Below are 26,778 nucleotides of genomic sequence, written 5' to 3'. Positions count from 1 at the left end.
GAAGCTGCAGCCTGTCGCTTTTCGCCAGCGTATGGATCCTCAGCCTCACCATTTGTCTGAAGACTTTGGAGTCTTTGGTCCTTGGGAAAGTTCTGTCGGGCACCCAGCGCGGCATCAGCCCCTCGTTAGAGTTGGCCCTCGTCCGCTGCATCTTTGCCATCATCGCCTTCTCGTCCTTCTGCTCAGAGAAAGCAACATAAAGGCTTGACCAACTGTTCTCGTGCAACACAACACACAGCGAATGACAAAACAAGTGACTAAGGGCACTTTGTGTATCTGGCTTCTCTCTGGTGGACTGGACAAGCAGACAAGCAGTTGGAGAGCTTTATTTACACGTTTGTCAGTGGGAAAGAAATTACACACTTGTGGTTTTTCGTGTTCAAAGCAAATCGTTAAAACAACCAAAAATAACAAGTAAAAAATGTATCTATTTTAAGGACTAAAATAGATTAATAGGCTCTGACCAGATTCATCTACAAAGCTCGCATCATTTCTGTCATGCCTCAGCCTTGAAAGGAAAAAATAAAGGTCTTATTGTTCTAATCAAATGTTTCTGTTTTTGTGCACTGACCCGTTTCTGGCTGCAGCCCAGAACCAGGAAGGTCTCAATGCTGTTTTCCTTCAGATACGCGTTCCTCTCTCCTCCATAGCCTGGCTCCACTTCATAATCTCCATTCAGGTACTGCAGCGTGGCCTTGGTGATGTGGATCCGCCTGGTAGAATCAAATGACAATTTTTTAACATTTCATTTAATTTAGCTTTACTTCTTTTTGCCTTGCTTTGTTTTTTATCCATTTCTTTTGTAATATTTGAGTTTGTTTTCTGTTCTGTTTTACTATCTTTTCTTCACATTTCAACTTTTATTTTAATATCTTGTTTTATTTACTTTTATTTAATTTACTCGTATTCGTCTTAGATTATTTCACCTTTTTCATTTTATAAGGTATAATTTATTTTTATTTGTCAGTTTTATTTAATCTTATTTTGCTTAATTCTCCTTTCTTTTTGCTCTCTTTTTTGCTTTATTTTGTTTTTACTGCCTAATCAGACTCAATTTCACTTTATTTTATTTTTTTCATTTAAAAAGGTATGATTTATTCTCATTTTTTACTTTATTTACTTTTTATTTTCTGCAATTCCCCTTTCTTTTTGATTTTTTTTTATTTTACTTTACATTGTTTTTTAGTCTAATTAAACTGAACTTTACTTTATTCTACTTTATATTTACATAGGAACAATTTAACCTTACCCTACTAAAAGTCTTGCAACAATACATCAGCAACTTACCAAAAATATTGTTTAAGAGAACATAGAATAATTTTTAATGAATTAAAATATGCATTTAGATCAAGCTTGTTTGTCAGATTAAAAGTACCTTTTTTGTATTCAAAATAATTTTTACTGGTCTGATTCTAATATTGCTTTAAGCAGAAAATCATCATAATTAACATAAGTAAAGACTTAACATCCCTGTGTGTGATAATAACCTATATAATAATCTGTTCCACTAATTATTCAAATTTTTTAAACTGGTATGTAAAAATGACGCAACCTGCAGAAAGTCTACAACTGATGTTTGATTATGACTGAAACCATTTCCCAGTCACACAAAAATATCTTTGCTTACAAGCGAGACAGTAAATATGTGACTACAACAAATATTACTAACCTGGCCAAATATAAATAATATTTCTACAGTTATAATAAAAATAAAAATCTTTGGATAAGGATGAAACTAAACACTATAACCATGATACAAAATAATTTTCATGACATTGTATTTGTTTTTCTTACAAAAAACATTTACACCATAAAGTCCCTGAAAATATATAAAAATATAGTTTTTTGTTGATGTTTAGTAGGGGTAGCGTTGACTGCATTGATGAAAACAGATTTAAGAAATGCAAATGTGATTTTCCCCTCACCCCGCTTTGCCCCCTGCCTCCATGTGATTGGCCAGCGTGACGTCATTCGACCACACGTCAAACTGCCACTTCCTGAGTCCCAGCACGCCGCAGTGGACACGCCCACTGTGGATGCCGACGCGCATGTTGACGTTGACCCCCGTCACCTCACGCACCAACCTGTTAACATGGGCACATCAGCGAGCGAAGCCCAGAACGTTTTTACTTTATTTTCTACTTACGAGATGGCTTCGATCATGTCGACGCCCATCTCCACGCAGCAGTGGGCGTGGTCGGCGCGCGGCTCGGGCAGCCCCGACACGCAGTAGTAACAATCGCCTAAAATTTTGATGCGGAGACAATGGTTCTCCTGAGAAAGAAGAGACGAGAAAAAGAAGGAATAAAGACAGGATGTCATGAGCAACTTGTCTTCCAGAGTATAAAAAAGTTAAGAGATTAATCAGTTTCAAATCTGCTTCTTCTTAAAACAACGATTCTGAAAGCGAGGGCTTTAAGTCATGACAGTTGGCGAACCAGACGCTTCCTGATATTTATCTCTTTGTTTTTATTAAATTTGTTTCGAGTGGAACTACCGCAAAGTCCTCCATTGTTGCCGCCCAGACTTATTTCCACTTAACATGATCAACAAATTAGCGTTTCCATGGTGACAGAGACAAAACATGGCTACGGTTCGGTCTGCCAACATATGACGACCAGTGGACAAGAAGTTTATGACGTCAGAAAAGAAAAGTTTTTGTGACATGAAATCAAATCTAGGACCCGTCTAAGTAACGACAACATATTCATCGGCGCTGTGCGTGTTTCTGTTTGATGCACAAATTAAATATAAAATATATAGACAAGAATGAAGAGGAGGGCAGGAAGGGAAAGATTATTATGAAAGGTAAGAAATAAACAGAAAGCATAACATATAATCATTCTGCAAAAATATTTTGACCCCCTTTTAAGCCCCATTATGTTTTTAGAAAGAAGTAAAAAAAAAAAACAACAACAAAAAGGACAATTATTTTAAAAAAATACAATGGTGGGACAGATTTGTTCTTTCTATTTACAATTAAAATCACAATAATTAATTTGCTTTTCATATTAGGGTTGAGGAAATATTGGAATTCAACTAACATGTTTTATTTTAGTTGAATATTTTTAACATTTATTTATTTATATACAGTCAAACTGAATTACTTACATCACTCTTAGGTATATATATATATATATATATATATATATATATATATGACATTTTATTACTTATTTCTATTATTAATATTTAACAAATTGGATGGGTTAGCTTATCAACTCATAAGCAATTTCCCCCCTGTGGATCAATATATTCTATTCTATTCTATGTTTCTTCTCTCAAAATCTCAAATTACAAAATGACACAAAAATTGTTTCTCATTTTTGTGAGAAAAAAAAGTTTGAGGTTAGAAACAAAGCAGCTAGCGGCTGAACGCCTGCCTGGCTCCTTACCGACGCCAGCTTGTCGAATCGGGCAAAGAGTTCATTGAGCGTCATGACCAGCTCCTGGGCTGTGCATTGGGACGCCAGGCTGGTGAAGCCCTCAATATCTGCAAACAGAATACTGAAGCAGAGGAAAGACAAAGAGAAGCAGAGTTAAAAAAGCATTTTTGTAAAGGGACACAACAACTTTTAGCTTATAGTTGTAGTTTGTTATCTGCAGGGCCGCTGGTCTTGGCATGAGGTCTGACCTTAAAGTGGGCTCAAGGACTTGTATGTGTGTGTGTGTGTGTGTGTGTGTGTGTGTGTGTGTGTGTGTGTGTGTGTGTGTGTGTGTGTGTGCGGGTGTGTGTGTGTGTGTGAGCTCAGGGCTGTAATTGAATGTGTGCCGAAGCTCTCCATCTTTGGGGATTATCTTATCTTGGCTGCGGGTGATTAAGTATTCCCTCTTTAGTGTTAATTAGCCTCCACTCTGCCAAACCACTCTACCCTCCTCTGACGCTGCGAGCGCGCCGGCACATGCGTGTGTGAATCTGTGCGCGTTGACAAGCGACAGCCTCGGCGAAAATTTGGAGAATTTCTTTTCTTTTTTTTTTGGAAGAGGGAAACAAATCTTACAGCAATTTTTATTTTTTACCGCGCCAGTCAGAAACTGTTCCTGCCAAGCTGGTATAAATGAATACTTTTCAGAAAAAAATAAACCCGGCTTTCCCACCTGACATTGTCGTGTTTCTGGATGTAGATCTTATGAAACATCATGTCTTCCTTCTTGGCATTGATGTCAGCCTTCATCTCCATGGCAACGTGCCTTGGCAACACTGAAAGCAACAGACGTTCCTGGAAAACACACACACACACACACAAAAATATAGAAAATGCAGAATGTGTCACTCACAACATCACTGTCTGAATGCAGAATGTTAAGACATGCTTCTGAATGTCTTCAGATTAAAACGTGATTCTAATCTATCACAAAGATCCGTTAGAAGTTAAAGAATTTAATTTGGCTATTTGTAGGTAAAAATTACTGCAATTTACAGAAAGGATCACAGAATGTTAATGTATATAAAGTAAACTGGATTCAGATTCAGGATAAAGTGTAAGAAGTTGTTATTTAGCGTTGGCTTAGACATTCAGGGTTTGTTTACCATAACATGAAATTTTAGAACAAAAAGATATGCTTTGTTGCTCCATTTTTATTTTTCATGAACAAAATAAAACAACAAACTTTGCTAAGTTTTTACAAACTAGCAGCTTTGTTCATATTTGAACTTAAAAGAGCTTTATTTTTTAGTAGCTTATAGTTTTTTTTCTTCAGAGATTTGTATTTGGTTCAGAGTTTGAATTTTACTCAAAATATATAGTTCTACTTTTTTGTGAATGTCACTCATAAAAACTATATTAGATTAAAAAATGGCTTCTTCTTAGAAAAATTTTATTTTTCAAAAATTGATCTTTTGAACAACTCCTTAAAGTGAATGGCTTCTGAAGATTTGGTTCTCTTCAAAGAGTCATAGGTCCTGTTGTTAGTTGACAATCAATGCTGGGGATGGGTTTATTGTAAAGTAAAGTAAACAAAAAAAACACTCTTTGTTCAAGGAAACCCATTATGCAAAACTCACATTCTTCAAGTTTTTGTGCTTCCTTTCGGGTCTCAAATGCATCTAAAAGCATTCCAAGGGCTTAAAAAATCACCCAGAGGTTTTTGGCAGTAAGTGAATGTTTTTTGGTTTCTGAAAAATGACCCATTTCAAAAACCTCCTGATTGTTGAGTCACATTCTACAGGCCACGCGCCGTTACCTAGCAACCCAAGTGGAGTCCCAGCCGGTTTGGTCAATTGGTTTCACCGTTGTACGCTCTGTTCAACGGATCCTGGAAACAACATGTTTTGTTGTTGACTTACCATCCAGAACCAATTTTCTACTTGCTCGTTGGTTGTGCAGGAGGCTTGACTTATGCTTTTCAAAGCTTTATGGTCGTACAATTGTTCATCTGTTTGCAGCCATTTTGTGAGTGTAAACATTGAGTTAGGGGCATGACCAGCAGCAGTTTATTTGGATTTAAAGAGACAAGAAAATCTCATTATCTAAGGACAATTCTGAGCAAAACATGTAATGAACATGTTCTGTATCGCCTATAGCTCTGTCCAAACCTGTTCAAGGAAGCATAGGTCACCTTTAACACCTCCAGACAGCTGATTGGGTTTGGAGACAATTCGTCTGAAACGTTGAGGGCTGTTTTTCTAATTTTTATGCATTTGACATCGTTTTAAAGCTTAGATTGCACATTTTAGGAGTCTGTAAATATCTCAAAATGCTGCGAGGAACAAGTCTCACAGACTTGTCACATTTGCTATTTTGATCTGAATTTGAAATCTTACTCAGTTCGAACTGATAATGTGCTGAGAAAGACTGCGTCTCCTTGGAGTAGTACCTGCTGCTGATTCTCCCTTTGCAGGTGGAGCCTGGCCTGGATGTAGCCTCTGGTCTCCTGAAACGCTTGTCTCTGGGAAACCTCAGCCGGGTAGTGGGTGCAGATGCCGATGATGTTGGTGCACAGGAAGATGAGGACATTGGCGCTCACCTGGAGAGAGCAGAAAATTTATTTACGAGTTATTTATTGTTTCCAGGAACATATAGTTTAAATATATTGCCTTTGAAACAAGCTTTAAATTAGCAGTGGAGATAGGATTTTACTGATTCTCATTTTATATTAGAACATGATCTCATAAGGTTTGATACGCTCTGCTTCTGAGAGGTTTCAAGTTATTTCATAGATGATACATTTCCTGTATTTATTTCATCTTTCTCCCTAAAACTGTCCAACTGTTTTTGGATTATTAGCAGAAGCTCTGCAGAACCAAATCATGCAAAGAGAGATGCTTTAAAGCTGTCTTCAGTCTGCGCAGGAAGTCACATCCTGTAAGATCCGATTATGATTTGATCAAATGTAATCAGACACATCTGTCAGCCTGTGCAGCCTGCAATAACTGTTAAAATGGGTTAACTAATTATGGTGCCCTTTAGTTTGTCTGATCATCATGACATTTATCCTTCTTATTAAACAAATATATCACTTGAAAAAGTATTTACGCTTCTCCATTTGCTGCGCCTATTAAACATTAAATTACATCAAAGTTGATTGCAGTTCAGGACTAAAATTGCAAAAAAATACACAACAGTAAAACTGGTGGGAGGTTGAGAAGATTAAAATACTTAGAAGAGGTGTCAAATATGGTTTTTTTTTCAGTGAGATGCCAAATACAGTCATAAGTGCCACTTCTCACACTCCTTGTATCAGCTTGAAAGCTAAATCTCACACGTGCTTGTCGCCTAAAACAATGTTTGTGCTAACATAAGGATGTATTTTTTATTGAAAGGTATGCACATTTACTGCAGATTGTTTTTGTCTGATCGGCTTTCATCAAAAATAAATAAATAAAAAAAACAGGCAGCATTTGATTAGTTTGTTTCCCCATTTTATAATTCAGTTCTTTATTTGGCCAGGAAGGTTTCACTGAAATACAATCCCTGGAAGCCTGCCTGCAAATGGTGTCTGAACCAGGTTATCTGGATTTCTGTGCACACACACGCAAATGAGTAATGCAGAAGACTAAAACAGTACAAATTCAGCCGTACAAAAATCAATTTCTCAATTACTTTATTAACATCTAAACCAGAACACTTTGGAGAATTATCTGTGATGTAAACTAAATGGACATCCACGGTGTAGATCAGACTCATAAAATACAGATTATTCCCTTTCAACTTTCACTGTGTGTTTAGATTAGATCACGTGTCAAACTCAAGGACCGTGGGCAAAATCCAGCCCGCCAAAGCTTTTTATGTTGCCCTCTATTATAGACTAAACACAAATTTTGCTTAACTATTATGTTTTCAATCAAATCAATCCAGTTTTCATCTGTTTATTGTCAAATTGTATCAATCAGTCCCTCCAGTTTCTTGAGAATTATCATGGAAATTGTCAGAAACCTTCTTAATTGTACTGAACAGCTGCCTCAGCCTTAACTGATGTCAGTTTGTAGTCCATGATCTATACAGTCATAAAAAGTTGCATTACCGTCATAAATAAATGCAAATATGGCAAATATCTAAGTGTTTTAGTACCAAAAACACTTAGAATTTTATTGTCAAAAATCACAAGAAGTATCACGAAATCCTGGAGGGACTGAAAAGATGTTCAACAGTATTATTTAATTTCAAGAATTCATTGATAAATTAACAGTTTGTGAACAGAATTTTTTATTAACACATTCTGGCACAACCGGCCCTTTAAGAGCATTCATGATCTTGATTTGGCCCAAAACAAAGATGAGTTTGACACTGCTGTACTAGATGTTCTCCTCAAACTCTTTTCTCATGTCTCTGTAGCATCCAACTACTTTTCTCCCAGGTTTCCATTTAGTTAGCTCCATCCATCTTCTAATTAAGCCTCCCTGTTCCACCTGAAGAACAAACTCCCACAGCATGATACCAACTCCACCATGTATTTCTATGTTCAGTGATAGATTGTTAGTTTTTATCCTTTTATAGATGTTTCTACATAGAGCAAAGATCTCAATTTTGTATTTTCTTCTCTTACGTTTGCTTTATTCCGTGCCTGAATTGTTGTAATTAAAAATGACTTCTTCTTCCTGCCACTCTTCCATTAAGACTACTCTTAATTTTTTCTCCCCTTAACAGATTTCATTACTTTTGAAGGCGACTAAAGAGTTTTATTCAGGGGTTACTGACAGAGTTAACGAATAATTTTCCTTCTACTCTCCATAATTTACTGTTCAATTACATTTAATCCCAACAAATTACATTATTGATAATTGTTTTGTAATAATAGATTTCTATAACTGTAAAATCTTTCACATAAAAAATATTTTAGTAATTTTTTTTATTCAAACACACAGAATGTGAACTACATACCTCTCTGTGCCTTTACATTTTCTGTCAGATAACATGAGGGAATATTCACAACATCCTTTACATATTTCTTGGGTTTATGTCTAAATCTCTCGGTGAAACTGGGCCTGTTTCTGTTCATACTCATACGAAGCCTCCATGCTGCGGTCTGTTCAGAAGCGCCTGCATTTTTTCATGAGACACTATGATAACCTCCAGCGTACGATAAAAACTTTCAGTCTGCATCTTGGGAATAGCTGCCGACCCCACATAGGGCCACTTCCTTTAAAAGATGAGTTCCTGTTTCCACGCTGTACGTGACGCTCGTCACTGCGGAGGCCACATGTGGACACGCAGAGAGGCTGAGACTCCAGAAGAGGAATATGACCTGAATTAAACTCTAACAGGAGCAAAGACGAGGATTACAACCACCAGGTGCTCTGATGTTTCCACACTAATTTTTACTTTGTCCTTCTGCTTCTTCCAGCAGCTCCTGTAAGCTAAATGTGTCACAGTGCCATCTACTGGTTGAAAAGGGGAATACGCAAAGGTAGAGATACTTTATAGTGGAGACAACAGCAGCTGTAAAGGTGAGATACGACATATAAACCAGACAACACAATGTTGTGTATATAAAACAACTAGCTGACACTACAAAGACAGTTCACATTCTTATATATTACTCCATAACACTAAAACTTAAACTTTAAAGTTACTATTAAGACTTTCTGTAAATGGCTTGAGGAGAAAGTCATGGTCAGACTTTTCTATTTGTTTTGTTATTTTTGCTGTAAAATGTTATTCAATAAACATAAAATCTATCCTCCCTTGTGTGTCTCTGATGACATCACAAAAGACATAGCTGATCAGAAATATTTCAAGTTCTTGTTTTAACCTGCAGCACAGCCTGTTCCATCAACATCCAGTCATCCAGACCAGAGGAATTAAGAAAGGCTGGGAAAAAATACCACTGTTCAGCAGTTCAAAACGTTGGATTTAACTCATTTTAGATTCAACATATAACTTCAATAAATAGCTACTATAAATAATAAATAATAATAGATAAATAATTTCATCATCATTTGTAAAGAACCGCTGTTTCATTTCTATTTTTAAGCTTTAAAACAGAGGAAAACGTAAACATTTTTGCAAAAAGAGGTGCATACATTTTCCTTTTGTACTGAATTTCGATATTTATGGAAAATTATGTAAAAAAGAAAAATCACAAGCGGTTAAAATAAATTGTTCTAGAAGATATTATTGATACTTTTAGGATCATTCTGTTGTGAAATTTCAGTGCAAAAGCTATAAAACTGCAAAAACCTGCAATTATTACAAGATCCATTTTCAAAAGCGTTAGTTAATTTGACATTTTTAATGTTATTAACATTAACATTTTACAAGATATTAAGAGTCATTAACAACAACAGTGGATGGTCCAAAGAACCACTTGTGGTTGCAAACCTGTGACTCCACATCAAATCCCAATGAAATACGTCAAGGTTTTTGGTTGTAATATGACAAAATATAAAAAAGTTTAAATTATGCAAACACTCTTGCAAGGCACTTTACAAATACAGTATTTGTGCAATATCTTATTCATAAACCCTCATAGAGTCCAGCTTCATAACTTAACTTTACATAAACATGAGAAAAGGTAACTCAACCAGCTCACATCAAATAAGGAAGCCATTATCTGTTGTGGAATAAAACATGTTTCATCTGTTCCTGAAAATTTTTTCACACCACCGATTAGATCATATTACTCTTTTTAATTTTAAAGGAATGTTTTGCATGACTAAATATGGATTGTAAAGTTATATTTGCTTCAGGTTATTAAATTCCCTTTGGAAATCTTTAAGCTGTAAATATTCTGCTGTTCTGTTTTATTATCTTCCACAGACATTAAGAACGAAGGTAAAAGCAAAAGAGATAAAGATATCAAATCAAATAACAAATGCTTAAAGGAGCCTGAATGTAAACAGTAGGGGTTTATTGCGCTGAGGTTCCTAGAAACTTCTGAGAATAGTCAGTGTAGAACAGAAACAAAAATAGAAACAGATGGGTAATGCATTAACAAGTTTACAAAGAAAGTAAACAAAAAGTGGATTATAAAAAAGGAACTGCAGCATAATGGACAAGTTAGATAAAACTGAAGAACGACAGCTGTCGGAGGAAGGAAAAGGAAATAAGAGGTACCAAGAGAAGCGGGTAGAGGAAGGAAAAACACAATGTAAGGATGACAGGGGTAGGAAGAGTGTGAGTAAGAGGGGAGCGGGGCAGATATGGGCCACTGCAACATTAGGCAGATGGCTCAGAGCGCTCAGCACTGTTTACTTTACTCTTACTGTTCAAGCAAAACCAGCCGTGGCGCTAAAGTGAAACCTGCAGCACCGTGCCTGCTTCCAGGTGGACGTGGGTATCGTGGACAGTCGAGAGGAGGCCTCCGTGTGCAGAAAGGGTTTTTTATTATTTCCATATGCAAATTTCTGCAGCGACAGTAAGCATACATCAGCATGGATTCCCACGACGTTGGAGTCACACCCTGCACACGAGCCTCAGAGTAATTGCTTGCTTTTCTTAAGAGGGCATGGACGAGTGGGTTTACAAAGCACACAGTCATGTCCTGTGTTTATGCAGCAGCACTCCACCTCTTCAGCAGCGTTTACCTGCTACCTGCACAGAGCACACCTGCTCAGTTCAACAACACACTCATTAATCTTGACTCCTGTCCACCATTAAAATCCCTCCTCTGTGCTATATGTTATCTACATCAAGATCACTTTGTGAGCATGAGAACAAATCGTGTATCAATTTTTTGTATTTTTTTTTTTTCCTGTAATAAAAGCAGTTGTCGTTTCGGCCAGGTTTGACCCGGGAGGAAGCGGCCAACCGGCTGGTCTGTGGAGAGGCCCTAATCCCTGGATATCAAAATGGCCTTATGTAAGAGATGCTGCGGACTCCACAGGACAGGAGAAGCAGCAGTAATACTGGCTACTCTGCAGCGTAGATTGTAGTGCATTTTGTCACAAAAAGCCTCTGCCAGCTTAGAGAGGATATGCCGGCTTAATCAATAAGCGATTTACATGGCCGTATGGATGCATTGCAGAATCAATAATCAGCTCTTTTCATAACCAGAACTGTAAAGATGTTGCACGGCACAACCAAACCAACAAACACAGCAGGAGTGTGTGTGTGTGTGTGTGTGTGTGTGGTGATCTCTTATTTCTCATGTGTTTCTCATGTGTAATCCGAATATATTTATTTCTCCTAAGCATTTAAAGCCGTTTTTTAAAGATGTTTTTTTCTTAAAATATTCTTACTGTTTGTGATTACACACCTCATGTCTCATTTTTTCCAGGACTTTTTCTTGAATTGTTTCTAATCCAGTTTACATTAATAAAAGTTGTTTTTTTAACTCTCGTACCTGCCAAATAGCATTTGAGTGTTTCTGCTACAAGTTTTGGCTTCTCAAATCATCTTCATGGAACAGTCATGCAAACGTACTGTATTTTCCAGATTATAAGTCACAATTTTTATATAATTTGGCTGATCCGGTAACTTATACACATTTTTTTTTTCCTGTTTATGACACTTTTTTTATTTATAGTGAGGAAAATACATTATTTTTCTAATTTTTGTGTTTTGTCACATGTATTTCAGATTACCCAGCAGATTTTACTATCTGACATAGGCAACATGAGTAAATATAGAAAACAGTTTTTAAATTCTACCATTTATTCACAGAAAAAAAGTTATTCAAATAAACCTAATCCTTTGTGATCAAGTGACATATTTTATGGGTATTTGAGCATGAGCAGCTTGTTTAAGATCTCTCACATTCTATTTTGAACTTTGACTAGGCCACTCTAAAATGGCGGTGGACCCAGTAGTGCGCTTTGGATTATTGTCCTCATAACTTGAGCTTAACATCAGAAACGGATCGCCAAGTTTATCAATTATGGCAATTATGGACAAAAATAAAGCTTTTGAGTCTAATTTCCCACAGTATTATTAAAATGATCACTGTCGTTTTGACTTTGATCAATGATAAACTGATACATGAAGCACCAAAGAAGCTATGAATTTTAACTCCAGCTTCATAGCAAGGCATAACAAGAGTCACTCTGGAGACCAGTACCCTTGTGAATTCAAATAATAGCTCCTATTTTTACAGTTCCCACAGCAAAACAGCCAACATGATGAAAATACAACTCAAACTCAGAATTAGAAAAAATACTTTCTTCATTTGTGAATTGTACATGTTTTCCTTTCTTTTCTTTTCAGTAACTTGATACTTTCATCGCCTTCTACTCCTAAATCTGTGCTGGTGAAGCGAAAATATCTGAGCAGTGCAAGCAGGTGAAAATGACAGAGAGCTAATGGAATATTCCAGTAATATATTTAAAATTTTTCTCCCCCATTTGTGATTAATTTAACACAGCGCTCATGTATTTCATCAGCCAGTTCACAATCCTGACAGTGAGTCTATAAACATGGACTTTTAAGGCCATCGGCCCCTTTTCAGACCAGGGGAGTGAGTGGGAGAGCTGGGACAAATTAAATGCTTAGCTCTTTCTAAGGAGATAAAGAACCCTAATGTGCTGCATCAGAATCCCATTATTTACTGCAACTATAATCAATATTTTCACATCACGAATGGGTCACAGTCACGGAAGGAATGACAAACCCACCGCTATTTTCCATGACTGATGCTACCATCACAACTATTGAGTGGTTTCTGCCTTAGTGTTTCTGTTTTCTGCGGTTTGCCTTTATGTCGCAGCGTTTAAGAAATATACAGGGTTATGTTAGATTTCCAATCCGATACTAATGCCAGGTATTTCCCTGAAAACCCAATAACTTTAAAGTACTTTAAAGTCTGCTGCCTGAAAGCAGGATGTGAATGATTGTTGGTAATCTTGACCCAGTTTCATCTCAATTTTCATCTAAAATTATTCAATCTCAAACCAATAATTGTTTAACCGTGTTAACAAAGCGCAGCAGAAGGTCACATGTCCCCTCCCTTCATCCCGCCGCCTCTCAGTCATATGCAGCCCAACACGTGTCAGAAGGAGAAAAAGAGGTCAAAAAAACTGTTACCTTAGTTCAGGAAACTGTGCAGAGATTTTCAAACTGTTAGTTTAGTTACTTATTCTGCCCAAGGAAAAAAAATACATCAATGGCTGTCAACACTGCAAAAACACAAAATCTTACCAAGCATTTTAGGTCTATTGCTAGTGAAAACATTGTAATACACTTCAAATAAAACAAAACTATCTTATGAATAACTTTTGAGCAAGATTGTTTTAAGTAAACAATGCCTTAATATTGATTTAAAAAGTGGCATATTATTTCATTTATAACTTGGTAAATGTTACAAATTAAATAATCTGCCAGTGGAACTAGCACTAGTTTTTAAAATCAATATCAATGACTTATTTGCTTAAAAAAGTTCCTATATCTTGCTCAAAGCTACTTGACAAAGGTTAGTTGTGCTTTACTTCAAGTGCGCCAAGATATTTGCACAACTAGACCTAAAATACTTGGTAAGATTGTTTGCTTTTCCAGTGAAATGTTTCCATTCCTTGTGCTTTATTAGAAAAATATAATTAAAGAAAAGATGGGGGAAAAAAGGATGGTCTGTCGAAGTTTGATGTTTTTTTATTAAACCCAAAATCCAAAATGTCTGCCATGACTGCAATAGCTGAGTTACTAAACTGTTTCTTTGCATTTCTAGTTTGTACCATCACAGAAACAACATCTTTTTAATGGATATTTCTCTTTAGTATTTGACCATAAAACAACTGGAAAATCCTTCAGGTTTTCTCTCGTTGTTATTGCCTTACCCAAGTTCTGATTGAGTAAACTCTGTAAAATCTCTAAATCAACACAAGCAAGCCATTTTCTAATCTTACTAATGTAATAACATTAAATGTCTGCTTCATAATGTCTGATTTTTATTTTTACTTCATCTGATTGATTTTTTTACCCTGCACAGCCCAAAATATTTAAAATCCTTAAAGGACCTTATTTACACCTTCACATTGCCCAGGAATGATGGATAAACAATATCTTTAAGGCCTAATTTAGTACATTCAAAGGATGCCTGCTTGCTAATAAATAAACCTAACCATGCCAATAAACCACGCCTAAGGCATCTTAGGCATGACAGACATCGACACGACGATGACTCTAATATGCTGATGCTACTAAAGCGTCGCTCCGGCTTCGTTTGTTTGCCAGAGCTTTTTTCTCTGCCTTGTGAAAGGTTCTGCTTGGTGTTGGCCTCAAACTAACACCCACGGAGGCTGTGAATTATCAGAGATGCCAGTCCAGCTTTCACTTAGCAACTCTCACCCACATTCCTCAGTCTCCCTCCAAAGAACCAGAATCCCCTCCTCAGGTTCAGCGAAGATGCAGCGAGAGGAGCAACCAGCTGAACGAGGGAGGTGGAGAAATGGAGGCAATTGAAACCAAAACAGTCAGATTGGTTTGTTTTGTTTTGACTTCCTATGTGCCTATTTCTGTTTTATCAACATAAGATGCTAAACTGCAATGAACAAATCCCTGTATTTTCCTGTTTCTTCTCTTTGAAAGTATGAATTTAATGGACAATTTTGAACCATTTTGCTTGTTAATATGTGTTTATTGAATCGATCTATTCAGTAGATTATCACCAACCTGCAACCAGCGCAGCTAGCTGCTTGCAACAAACACACTGAGGGTTAAATCAGTTTACTTGCTTCATTCTGAAGAGTGATTTTTATACCGAACACATAAAAACACACTTATTCATGTTATTTTGAATATTAAAATGATCTTAACAGCTATAGTGCAAAGTTCATCCAGCTTATATAAACTCACTGAAATTATTGAAAATGCAGCAATTTGTCTGTCAAAAACTGAAAAGCATTTTTGTCATGGAGATTTTAGTGTTGTTCATGTTCAGCTCTGTCAGTGGTTTGTATTGTTGTGTTTAGACTGAAAGCAAGTTATAAAAAGTATTACTATCATTATTTCAAAATGGATTATAACTACACAGAAAAACATTTGAGACGAGTCAATTCTTTCAAACGTCTTTTAAGAGTCACTCCTGTATATTGGCCTTTATACAATAATAACCTTTGTTAAACCATGTTTGAGATTAAAAAAAAAATCTCTTTTACAAGACAGATCTTCACTTCAGAGTGTATGTAATTATTTCTATACTCTTTCACTTTGTTCATTTTTTCCCTATGAGCTCACTGTCACTTTCAGCCTTTCTCACAGGGAATATGTGTGTGTTTGGTGCCAGGCAGTTGCTGGGTTTGTGTATTCAGACTGAGCGTCATGTCTACACACAGCCTGCACTGCCCTTATCTAAAATGACCAGAACCCAGAGCACAGATAAAAAGTCAAACCCCTCCTTCTTTTCCTGCTCCTCTAACTCTGCCGGGCGGTTTTCGCACCGTCCGTCTGGAACGGAGCGTCAGCTGACCCCGATGCCGCACAGACAGACGTTTGTGTTTCACGGTGCATAAAGCACCATCAAAGTAGCAGAAAAGAAAAAATATTTCGGAGACGAACCACCTGTGGAGCCAATCTGTCATGAACCGCAGAGGAAGGTTTCTCAGGAAAATAGTTTCCAGGATGTTTCCAAGACAGAATAAATTTCAGTGACAGGAGCTATTCTTAGTCTTTGGCTTGTTCTTAGTCTCCAGATTCTGTCAACATTGTGAAGGACATGAAGGAGTGTCATTTAAACAGAGAGAGAACCGTTCTGGTTTCTTCTGCTTCATTCTACCTCTTATTCCTACCTCACATTTTTAACTACAGTCATACTGTAAAAGTGCTGGTCTTCCTGTTTCTTTTAAAAACAAACAACATAATGTGTCCGTGTTTGACTGTACAAAACAAAAGCTTCAACATCCAGGCCTCAGCAGACGTGATGAATCAGAAAGCGAGAGTCTCTTGTCGGTCAAAACACGCTGCAGTTGAGCATTTCAAAAAAACATTCACTCATACAAGACGTTTATATTATAGTGGTGCAGCAATATCTTCTAATGCATTGTATGGTGGTGGTATCCAACTCCAGACATCAGTAGATGTTAATCTGCAAGTTTTAGATAATTTTCTAATTCACCAAAACTGATTTGTGTTAAAATATTAAAATATTCATATTGCATGAATATCATTAAATGAAACACTTCCACAAATCTTTCCAGGAACTTATTTCTCTAACATAAAACTTAAATAACTTGTTTTGTCAATAAATGTTGAAGTGGGGTGATTTTTTTGGGGGTGGGGGACTACTGTCCAGTTGTTTATCAGTGGAAATGGAAGAAGTCTTTTTTATTATTATGAAGAACCCAAAGTAACAACTTTGGGTTTATATTGAACTCGAAGTTCGGGTACAAAAACATCTCGGGTTCGGGATGTTTAAAATCAAAGTGGAAACGCTTCAGATTTGGACCGTCATGGCCGACAAGCCGAGGAGCCAGGTCGGCTCATGAAAAATGCTGAAAACACACTTGTGTTTTTTTTTTTTTTAATATTAAGTGATACAATGATTTTCTTTCACATGATGTTAGCTTAAAACCAACGCTCAGGAAGAACGTGGCAGATGCCACAGTCATACATACCATGCATAACATTACCATGACATTTGTATGGCGAGTCAGGGGAGGGTTGTCCCATCAGACCGTCAGTTCTCGAAACCACACAAAAAAAACTTCATTAAATCAAACACAGGGTCAGTGCGACCCTGCTGGACCGCGCACAGAGCCCTGTCTCTTCAGACAGCAGGAGGATTAAACAACACTTAACACTCTTCTGCAGAAGCTGATGAAATGCACTTGAGGAATTTAAGCATCTAAATCAGAAGGGCAGGAAAATGATAAAACTGTCAGGACTGTGGCCCCGAAGGACAGGATTTGGAATAGAGACATCTTCAGGTCAGTTCAAGTAAAAATTTAGATTTTTCAGGGGAAATTTCAAGTTAAGTCTCAAGTTTCTGAAGACCGAAATTAACATGCTGTCATCTGATGTATACAGCCTAGCAAATCTATATCATATCAATTAACATTATTTTCCTTAAATTTACTTTACTGATTAAACATTTATCATTTGAATACTACAAATTTTAAAACATAATATTCACCAACTAAACTTTTTAAAGGAAATAATACAAAATTCTGAAAAAAAAACAGAAAGTGGTTTTCGTTTGAAGGTTTGTGTAGTCAGTAGCTTAACATCCAGAGAACAAGATGTTCACGTTAAGTTAACTTTGTTTCTTTCTAAAATGACCAGAAGTCTTTTCAAGCAGAGTGCACTTTGAGAGAGTTAGTATAAGCCATTAATAGCTCACAAAGTTCACAAACGTCCTTGGTTAACAAATCGAACGCACCTCTGTCAGAGCTCTGATCTATGGCTTAAGTTCTGCAAATGTTGCTTAATGGCAGCAATACATTTAAAACCATATTTAGAGGCTTGCAGTAACTTTTTTAATGGCAAATACTTTTCAGAAACATTACAGAGAGCACATACAGTACATACCATGCATAACATTACCACGACATTGGTATGGCGAGTCAGAGGGGACAACATTGGTCATTTCCTCAAACAATCTGGACTTACTGCCATACTTTTACCCTTAAACACATGAAATTGAAAGTGTTACAGCAAATTTAGTCGGAGTTACAGACCACCAAAGGGCTTCCAAAGAAAATCAGGCCTGGTGAAAGAGACTGGTTCTTAGTTTCTTCAGGAACAAAAATTTAGTTTCCCACAGTCAAAGATCTGTCACATCATTACGTCAGTGAAAACATCTCTTCCAGTAAAATGTTGTTCCTCCCTATGTTTAATTTAATTTCCTGTGGAGGATCACTGATCAGGATGACAACATGGCAGTATTTGATCCTTAATCCCTGTGAGTAAGTGCGATAGCATCACCAGATTAATTAATTAATCTTGATTTATACAACAGTCGGTGGTTGTGAACACACCTTCGAAACCTGGCTGGTTGTTCTCACTATTTTAAGCAGATATGTTAAAAAGTCAAAAATGAAATTACAGAGATAAATGAAAGTAGGGATTGCAAGAATAGTTCTGTTTAGTGCATTAATCTATATTAACAATATAATGAGCAATATTAAACCAAACAACAGAGGCCAATAAACCTTTTTATGTTGATGCTAACCTGATTTTTTATTAAAGTTAGAACTTTGTGATTTTGTTGATGCTATTCTTTGAGAGTGAAAGAGTCAGAGAATATTTAACATTTTTACTGATTATTGGTGTCTTTAGCCAGCCTCCAGAAAAAACTAAGTGCTGAATTAGCACCAATTTTATAGATTTTGGTGATAAAAAAATGGAGCTACCATTAGTGCCAGTTTTGCATCAGTTTGGCAGGGAAAACAAACACCAACAAAGAATAAGTAAGATTCAAAAAATGTAAACAAGAAAAATTACAAGATTGTTTTAATAAATCAGTTAAACAAATAAAAATCCAAGTTCTTTCACTTGATTGTGAAGGACACTTTTAAACATAAACAATAAACATTATTCTCATTATTGTCAATATTATTGAGCAACAGGTTAAGCTTCTGGAAACTTTTGTCTCAGAAAACAGTCTAAACTAAACTGAGGGGGATTTAAAGGGAATCTTAGTTTGACACCAACTCTACTTGTTCCAGCATATGATAAACAAATTCAGTCATTTGTTTATTGTAGTTTACTTTTGAATCTATAAGTATTTATAATGTACAAGCAATTTATACGAACAATTGTGACTATTTTGTGTATTTAATCAAGAAATATAGGGTAAAATAAAGGAAGTGGCTGGGATACATCTTCAGAGATTCATTCCTGCTTTTAAACTTTTTTACATCACTTATATTGTTAGGAAAACATGTTTTCAAACACGCGATAGACTCAATAAATCATCCTTGAGGAGTGAAAATGTTCCTGTTTCTTCTATCAGAATGTACAAACATTACAACACAAGTTCTGTCTCAATACCTCTGCTTGGTGATTTTTTATTTTGATTTTTGGCAATAGAGGTTTACCAACTTGTAGATTTCTGAGGCATCCTAGTGAAACACGAGACCCTACCACACATTTCATAATTGATGCTCAGCTGAGTCACGATCAATCCCCTTGTAATGTAAAGACAGTTAAACCTGATACTGCTAAAGGTCATCATTCTCAGGTTTTTATAAGCATGGATCGGGGACAAGCTGGGGGTCCTAACACTGAAAAGCTACACGCCACACTTTTCTTTCTGCAAGTGGGCGAGTGTGACTTCTGTGGAGAGAGTGTGACTATTGAGGCTTTCTGGTGCTGGAGTTGCCAAAATGTGTGTTTTTTTATTGTTATTATGCAAATCAGACATAAACTTGCATTTAACTAAAAACCTTCTTGAAGTCTTTTCTTTTTCTCCGAGACACATGGAGCTCCCACAATGCTTCCCAGTTTCACATATGGTGAACAGACAACACATTGAGGGACAGCCGGGACAACAAAAACCCTCCCCAAGTACTGTCAAATAAATGTAAAGGAGTTGGAAAAAAACAAAACCAACTACAAAAAACAAACATTTACTTCTAAATGCATCTATGTGCAATATAAGTGGATGCTGTATATTAAAAATACATCTCTGGAAAAGGTTTATGCAAAATAGCTTAAGACGAGTTTAACCTGGTTTGAATTTTAAATCTAATGTTAGCTCTGAAAAGCTAGCATTAGCTAATATGCTAGTAGAAACTAACTATAGATGGAAACATTTGGAGGTTATTTGAAGTTAGCTAGCATCAGATTCTATCCTTAAAGCAAAATGCTATTGGCTATGATGATAAAATTAATACTAGCTATCAATAGAAAATAAATGCTAATATTTCTGGTTTTCTGCTTGCATTAGCAAACATGCTATTTATTATGTTAATGAGCATAATAACCTTTTTTTCGTTGCTTGGTGTTTCTAGTTGCAAGGCAGAAAACAAGCTTTTTGATTACATTCATTTATTTGTCTGGATAAAAATAATTAGAAAAGTTGTAAACAGAATTAATAACATAACTAATATTTGAAAAGTTCAGCTTCTTTTTTTCCCAAGTAATGATTTACAGGGGTTTGACTTCTTCTATCTGGCTCAGTTCTCCAAAGTAAATATCGACTTTTGACCAACCTGAAGCTGATTATTGGCTGAATCTTTAGTATTTTTGACTAATCTCTCTGTTGGAATTATATATTTTTTCTTTTGGCTTCCATTTTTGAGCAAATGAGATTACATTCGCTGATTTTTGCTAAGGTTGTTGTTTCATTTCATTTTAGTTTCTTTCTTCAATTTTATTCCCTAACTAATGGAAAGCATAGGTGTAGTACACACAGAGAGGTTATGTAAATAAAATTTGATTGATTCATTTTGAGTTATGTATTTTCTACTCTCCCATCAACTTTTTAATCAAAGTAATTTTTTCTTACTAACAATTTCTGGTATGAATCATGCTAATATTTTCAGAAAGGAATCCACCATAACCATGTAAATAAATACATGTTTATTCACAGCATGAATTACCTTACTGACTGCTATTATTTTGAACATACAATGTTTAATAAATTATTCATTTACACAACCAGCATTACTCTACTACATTTACTTGTAATTTCATCTCTATGGCATCATTCACAGATATTATTTGCGACAAGAAAAAAGCCTAGCTCTACTAACAGGCCTACAGAGTCGAAATAAGCATTTATTCCTGAAGATTTGTGTTACTTTGAGTCCCAAAGCACATGTTTCCACAGCAGCAAGGACACAAAGCTGCCCTGTCACAGCAAGCCGACCACAGATAAGCTCCTCTGAAACAGACAACTGACAAACATCGTCCTGCGAAACCCCCCCACCTCCTCTCATGTGACCTCTTCCCCGTCATCGCCATGTTTAATTATGGACTGGCTCATTTGGACCGCGGGGAGGGAGGAAAACAGAGCAGAAATCCATCCAAACAACCGAACAGCACCACATCTCCACAGCTCGCTTCAACCTCTGCCCTGAAGCTTCAACTTCAGGGCAGAGGTAAAAATTAAGCGCAACAAATCAATTTTGACCTGATTTTTGCAATTTTCCTCTCTCCTCTTTTTTCCCCTCCTTTTTAAATTTTACTTCAGTCAACAGGGAACAAACTGGGTCTCGGCTGCTTGAGTCGTAGCTGTTTCCATGGCAGCCACTGGACCAACTCGACACGAGCGCTGACGGAGACACTTAGCAATGCTGTTTATTCCCTGTCAGTCTCAGAAGTGATGCTAAACTAACAACTGCTTCCCCAGAGCAGATTGGCTGACTGCTGATGGTGGCATGTGTGTCTGTTTGCATACAATAATGTCCCTTTGTAATAATAAAACGAATACGCAACGACAACGTATGCTAAACGTGTTTATGCTGTGATGTAAATCTCAATTCCCTTCTTTTTATGTGGCCTGTATTTTTCTGTATTTCAGGTTTAAGGAATCCCATCTGTCTGCACCCAATCCCAGCCGTGAGCAAAGCACACGTGTGACAGGTATCCTCGTTAATATGCCGCGGCCAAGTTAAACACACAAATTATTTATCAAGGAGGCTGTGGAAGGAGAGCGTGGGGAGAATATCAGATTCGTGTCTCGACGCACCACCTCGCCTGCCTCTTCCTTCCTCCGTTACACGGCCGTGTTCTACAGCGGCGGCTTTGCACAGGTGATCATCACAGGCTGACACTTCCTCCGCTGAGATCCGACTCTATCGTATAGATGCAAAAAGCACACAAGGTTACTCCCGCACCGGAGGCTGCTGTGAAGCTTGGAACAGCTGCTCCTGAGGGTTACTTGCTGGGAGAGATTTGCTGGGACACAAATGCACAAGTTCTTGGCGAAATTTACTGGAATTTTTAATGTCTGGTTCAGTTTGTGCTGCATAAACCAGCTGCTTTTTCACATTTTTTAGAAACTGCAACTACAAAACTACAGTGGATTTTTTGTGATATTGAAGGCAAATGACTACAAATAAAGATCTGTGAAGGGCTGTATGCATTTGTTTTTAATCTTCTTTACTCTGTTGCCCCAAAATAAGGAGCAACCAGTTGCCTTTTTTGACCTGATGAGCGAATAGAATCCACCTGTGTGTTGTTAAACAAACCAAACAGCAACGTGAACACCAAGGAATCCACCAGACAGGTGAAGTTTAAAAACAATACCCCAAGCTTTTAATATCTGACAAGCACCCGCATGCAGTAACTCTGGAGGAGCTTCAGAAATCCATAACTCAGGTATAGAAATAAAAAAATCTTTGGTTTTGGAAGATTTTATTTTTGGAAAATCTGGATTTTTTACACCATTCCACTCTTTGTAGTGCATTGGTGTAGAGGTAAGCTAATTATTTAGCTATTAATTATTTTGCACATATTTTCTCTTCCCCTGGTTTCTTGTTTTCTTTGTATTTAACAACCTGTTTGAAATAAATAAATACAAATTTGGGTTTACATAGTTTGGAGTGATGTCGCACGTCCAAGGCCGCCATCTTGTTTTACAACCTCTACTTATTTGGACCTTGAATTCAAGTCAACTCTAAGAAGAAATATATAAAGGTCAGGCTATGACTTTTTTTAATGACATAAAGTCATAACATTACAATAGTACAGACGCAATATTAAGAGAATGAAGTAGTAATTATGGGAGAACTTCAACGCCAAACATTGCAGAAAATTAATAAGCCAAACTTTTTTGTCATTAAAATAACTTTTTTTCTCATATTTATAAGACCTTCTTCTGGTAAAATTGCATGTATATTCTACTAATATTATGACTAATCAAAAATGTTGTAGCCTGGCCCTAATAAGCCATCATACAACTCACAGAAGAGATGATTGAGATAAAACCCGAGTTTTAGAAATGTTTAAGAGAGAAAAAAATAACTTACAATTGGAAATCGAATACCATATGAAGAAATGGGAGATTTTTACACCATTTTTAACAGCCCTACTCAGGTGGGAGAATCAGTCGACAAAATCACCTTTAGTGGTGCAATCTACAAATATTGTCTTTATGAAAGAAAGCAAGAAGGAAACCAGTGTCTACATCTTGCTATTATGTATAATAGGAGAGTGTGACTGAACACATCTGGAAGGCACCATACTTACAACATTACAAATAAATGAACCTACTTGAAATAAGAGTTAAATTTTGATGATTTTCTGGGGAGAGGGGGGGGTTGCCAGCGCTCAAAGATCCATTAGATAATGCTTCATTAATACACACACACAAAAGAAAAAGCGTAAGATAACAAAAACGCTGGACTGGTTGTGAAAATCCAGGCCTGTGTGTATCCAGAGAAAAGCACTGGATGGAGCGTTGGCCTGCCTGTTGCTTTGACGTAAGCTCTGATAAGACAGTTCCCTGTGACGCAACGCTTTGCAGAGATGCCGAGGGCCTGGTATTTTTAGGAACCAGTCTTTGACCTCTAGCTGCAGTCGAGTCAACAGTGCTCACAAAGCAAGGCTAACCATTGTCAGAGGCCACAAAGCAAATAACTCCAGGGTGAAGAATGTGACAAAATCCAAAGAAGTCATTGACAAGCTTATCTGCAGAGACCAGTGTGCAACTTTTGAGTGCCTGAAATGTGCCTGCTGCAGTTGTCTGATCGAACGCCGGGGAGAAGAACATGCAGTACATGTCAGCTTGCACGCCCGAATGGACACCCACACGTGAAGGCAGGATGGCTGCTTTGTGATGTAACTTCCCAGAGAATAACAAACAGCAGCAATTCTGACAAACATTTGACAGCGACAAAAAGGGAAGGCGTCCACCATAACAAAGAACGTGGGGCGCTTGTGTGTTTGGAATGATGGGTGGAACGACTTTATGCGTTAATGTCCAAACTGTGCCGCTGTGGCTAATTGATTTCAGCTGAAGATCAGGAAAATAAAAGACTTATAGATGAGAGAAGCTTGCATGCAACAGGACATCTCCGTCAGAAAAAGTTTCTATGAATAATTCCTGCACTTCCAGGTGCTGCTGGCAGCTTTGTGTTGAATTGTATTGTGCAAGCATGAAGAAAAGCACACAATAAGATCCTGGAACGGCCACCCAGCTGTAAAAACACACATGCAGTACAGTCAAGGAAACAATCATTCAGCCTGAATGGCTTATTATTGACTTGTTTGGACAAAATGTCATTAATTTCAAGAGTGGACCATGAAGTAGTCCACATTTACAAACCAGAGACCCTCAAGATTGAGCGCAATAGTCGCCGCAGGTCCGACGTGACAGATTCATCCAGCAACAACAGTGAAAGAAAGAAAACACAGGCAATCCCCATCAGAATAAACACACTAATGCTCATTTTCATGCATGAATGCAATGTAATCAGGTTCAACATTTTCACAAGATTTGTCTGATTGCATTAGGCAATAGTCTGCACAAAGAATCGGTTTAATGAGTGAACTACAGCCCTTTTTTGTACCTGTCGGATGAAGTTTGTCCTTTAAATGATCTTAAACTCTAAAATATTAGCAAGTTTTGATCCCTTCGTTGAGGGTCATGTTTCTCCGATTAACAGCATGCGAGGAATATGCTGGTCTCAAAAGCAGAAAATATTCTCATTTTGTGAGAACAGTTTGTCTTTAATTTGACTGACAAATGATAATCTGAAAGTATTTGTCTTGAAAACCAAGACACAAAAGAAAAATCACAAAGAATTCATGTTAAGGAGTCCAAAATCAAACATAAAAACACAAGAAAATAACAGTATCCACTAAAATGCTTACTTTGTAAACAACCAGGAGTAAAGGAAGCATGTTTACAAAGGACATAAGACTTTTTAGTGACCAGAAAAAGCCAGAGCTTTCATGTCACTGTCAAGGCTTTTTAAACAAGCGCTGAGACTGTTTTGAATTTCTGTGGCCGTGTTCAGATGTGGCATTAATCTGGCTGATTCAGATTCAAGTAGACAGCTTTAAGAACAACTGTTCCCAACAGACAGAATAAAATCTGACCTGAACAACCAGATCCGTTTACTGGTGTTACAGCACACACAACCTGATCTGCTGTAAAGCCAAGTTTCAGAAACAGACATTTACCGGTGACTAATGTATGCTAGCTCCTCCTATAACCCACTGAATATTATCCTGACAGAATGTAATCTGTTATTGTGAAATTCCAGCAAGAGGCTCACAAAAACAAGTTTATTAAAACATTTTCGGTGATAAAAGATGTCTTAAAAATATAGAACAGAGATAATATATAGAAAAGAAAGGCTTTGTAAATGTTTAAACCTGCCAGTGCGGATTGTTGGTTGAGGGTTAGGGTTAGGGTTACAGTAATACTAAGTACTAAGTAATACTAATACCGAGCCCTGCCAGATGTTGTTGTTGTATGCTGTATAACAATCAGAATCAGTGATAACTTTGCAACTTGAAGGAGTCACTTAAGTTCAACAGCTGGTCCTTAAATGGACAGGATGGAGTGGCTAAGCTAATCGAATGCCCAGATTTCTTGCTAAAAAACGGAAAAGCACTTCTGGAGAAAGAAAACAAATGAGATTCTTTACAATACACTGATATGGGTGAGGGGACAATATAAAAATATTAGTTTCTGAATTATTAGAATGTGGTGACAGCCTGCAAAGCATAGAGATGATGCAGTGGTCTATAGGCTACATGCTACGTGTTGCAAGTCTGTGTTACACATGTTGCTTTAATGTAGTCACTTTTGTTGTTGTTTACTTGTTTCCAAAGGGACAATGCACATCACAAAATATGCCAGAGTTTGAAAAGAATAAAAAGTCATATAGTACAAAAGTTGACCATAAAACTAACAATACATAAAAAATCAGAATAAAAATAAGATTCTTATTTAGGAATAATCTTAGTATTACTAATAAAATCCAAGTCTTGATCTAAACAATGGGAAACACTCCTCTTGAAATACCCTGTGACTCTCCAGTCTGCTACAGAAATAAAACAAACACTGTTTATCTTTTTATAAAAGGGAGGCAGGAAGTGAAATCAGACATCCTGAACCAGAAGGATTCCTCGTTTCAGCGTTGGAATCATCCACGGCCTTCATCGGCGCTACAGTATCCCCGAGGTTAATGAGTTATTGGAGAAAGAGGAAATACTTGCAGAAAAGCATGAAGCGGTGATTGATGACAATGTAATAACCGTGTCACACAATACAGAGACGACCTCAGAGATATGCTGCTCTCGCTGGGCCGCAGCTATCTCATGACATTCGTTCGTTCAACGATGGCAAACAACACCGGGTCTGTGATGGATAATGCCACAATATATCATGCAGGAGGCTAGGCGCAGTACTGTAAACACCAAGTTCCCATCGAGCCCTGATGTTTGCCCCCTCATTTGTATTAAATTTATAATAAACAGTCACAATATGAAGTTGTTTGCTGAGAGCGAATTCAGAAGCAGGACAAATTAGTGAAAGGATATCGTAATGAATGCACACCTCGGACAATCA

General features: G+C 37.0%; 1 protein-coding gene across 2 annotated transcripts in view; it reads right to left on the bottom strand.

Moving 5' to 3' along the window:
• LOC114140049 (adenylate cyclase type 6-like) overlaps positions 1–26,778 on the bottom strand; it is a 51,298-nt gene that overhangs the window by 13,324 nt on the left and 11,196 nt on the right. Inside the window, exons 1-8 of one of the 2 annotated variants that reach the window (XM_028009910.1) lie at positions 8,371–8,725; positions 5,818–5,967; positions 4,099–4,220; positions 3,396–3,507; positions 2,147–2,274; positions 1,926–2,084; positions 572–713; positions 50–178 (exon numbers count right to left, since the gene is read on the bottom strand). In XM_028009910.1, coding sequence (XP_027865711.1) covers positions 50–178; positions 572–713; positions 1,926–2,084; positions 2,147–2,274; positions 3,396–3,507; positions 4,099–4,220; positions 5,818–5,967; positions 8,371–8,445 — 1,017 coding nt within the window. In that variant the 5' untranslated portion in view covers positions 8,446–8,725. Of the gene's footprint in view, positions 1–49; positions 179–571; positions 714–1,925; positions 2,085–2,146; positions 2,275–3,395; positions 3,508–4,098; positions 4,221–5,817; positions 5,968–8,370; positions 8,726–26,778 lie in introns of those variants that run through there. The other variant, XM_028009892.1, reaches the window with a different exon arrangement.

The sequence above is a fragment of the Xiphophorus couchianus genome, chromosome 1 (genome assembly GCF_001444195.1).
Source record: "Xiphophorus couchianus chromosome 1, X_couchianus-1.0, whole genome shotgun sequence".
Taxonomy (NCBI): Eukaryota; Metazoa; Chordata; class Actinopteri; order Cyprinodontiformes; family Poeciliidae; genus Xiphophorus; species Xiphophorus couchianus.
Note: the sequence above shows the minus strand (reverse complement) of the source record. Positions and strands in the feature narration are given on the sequence as shown.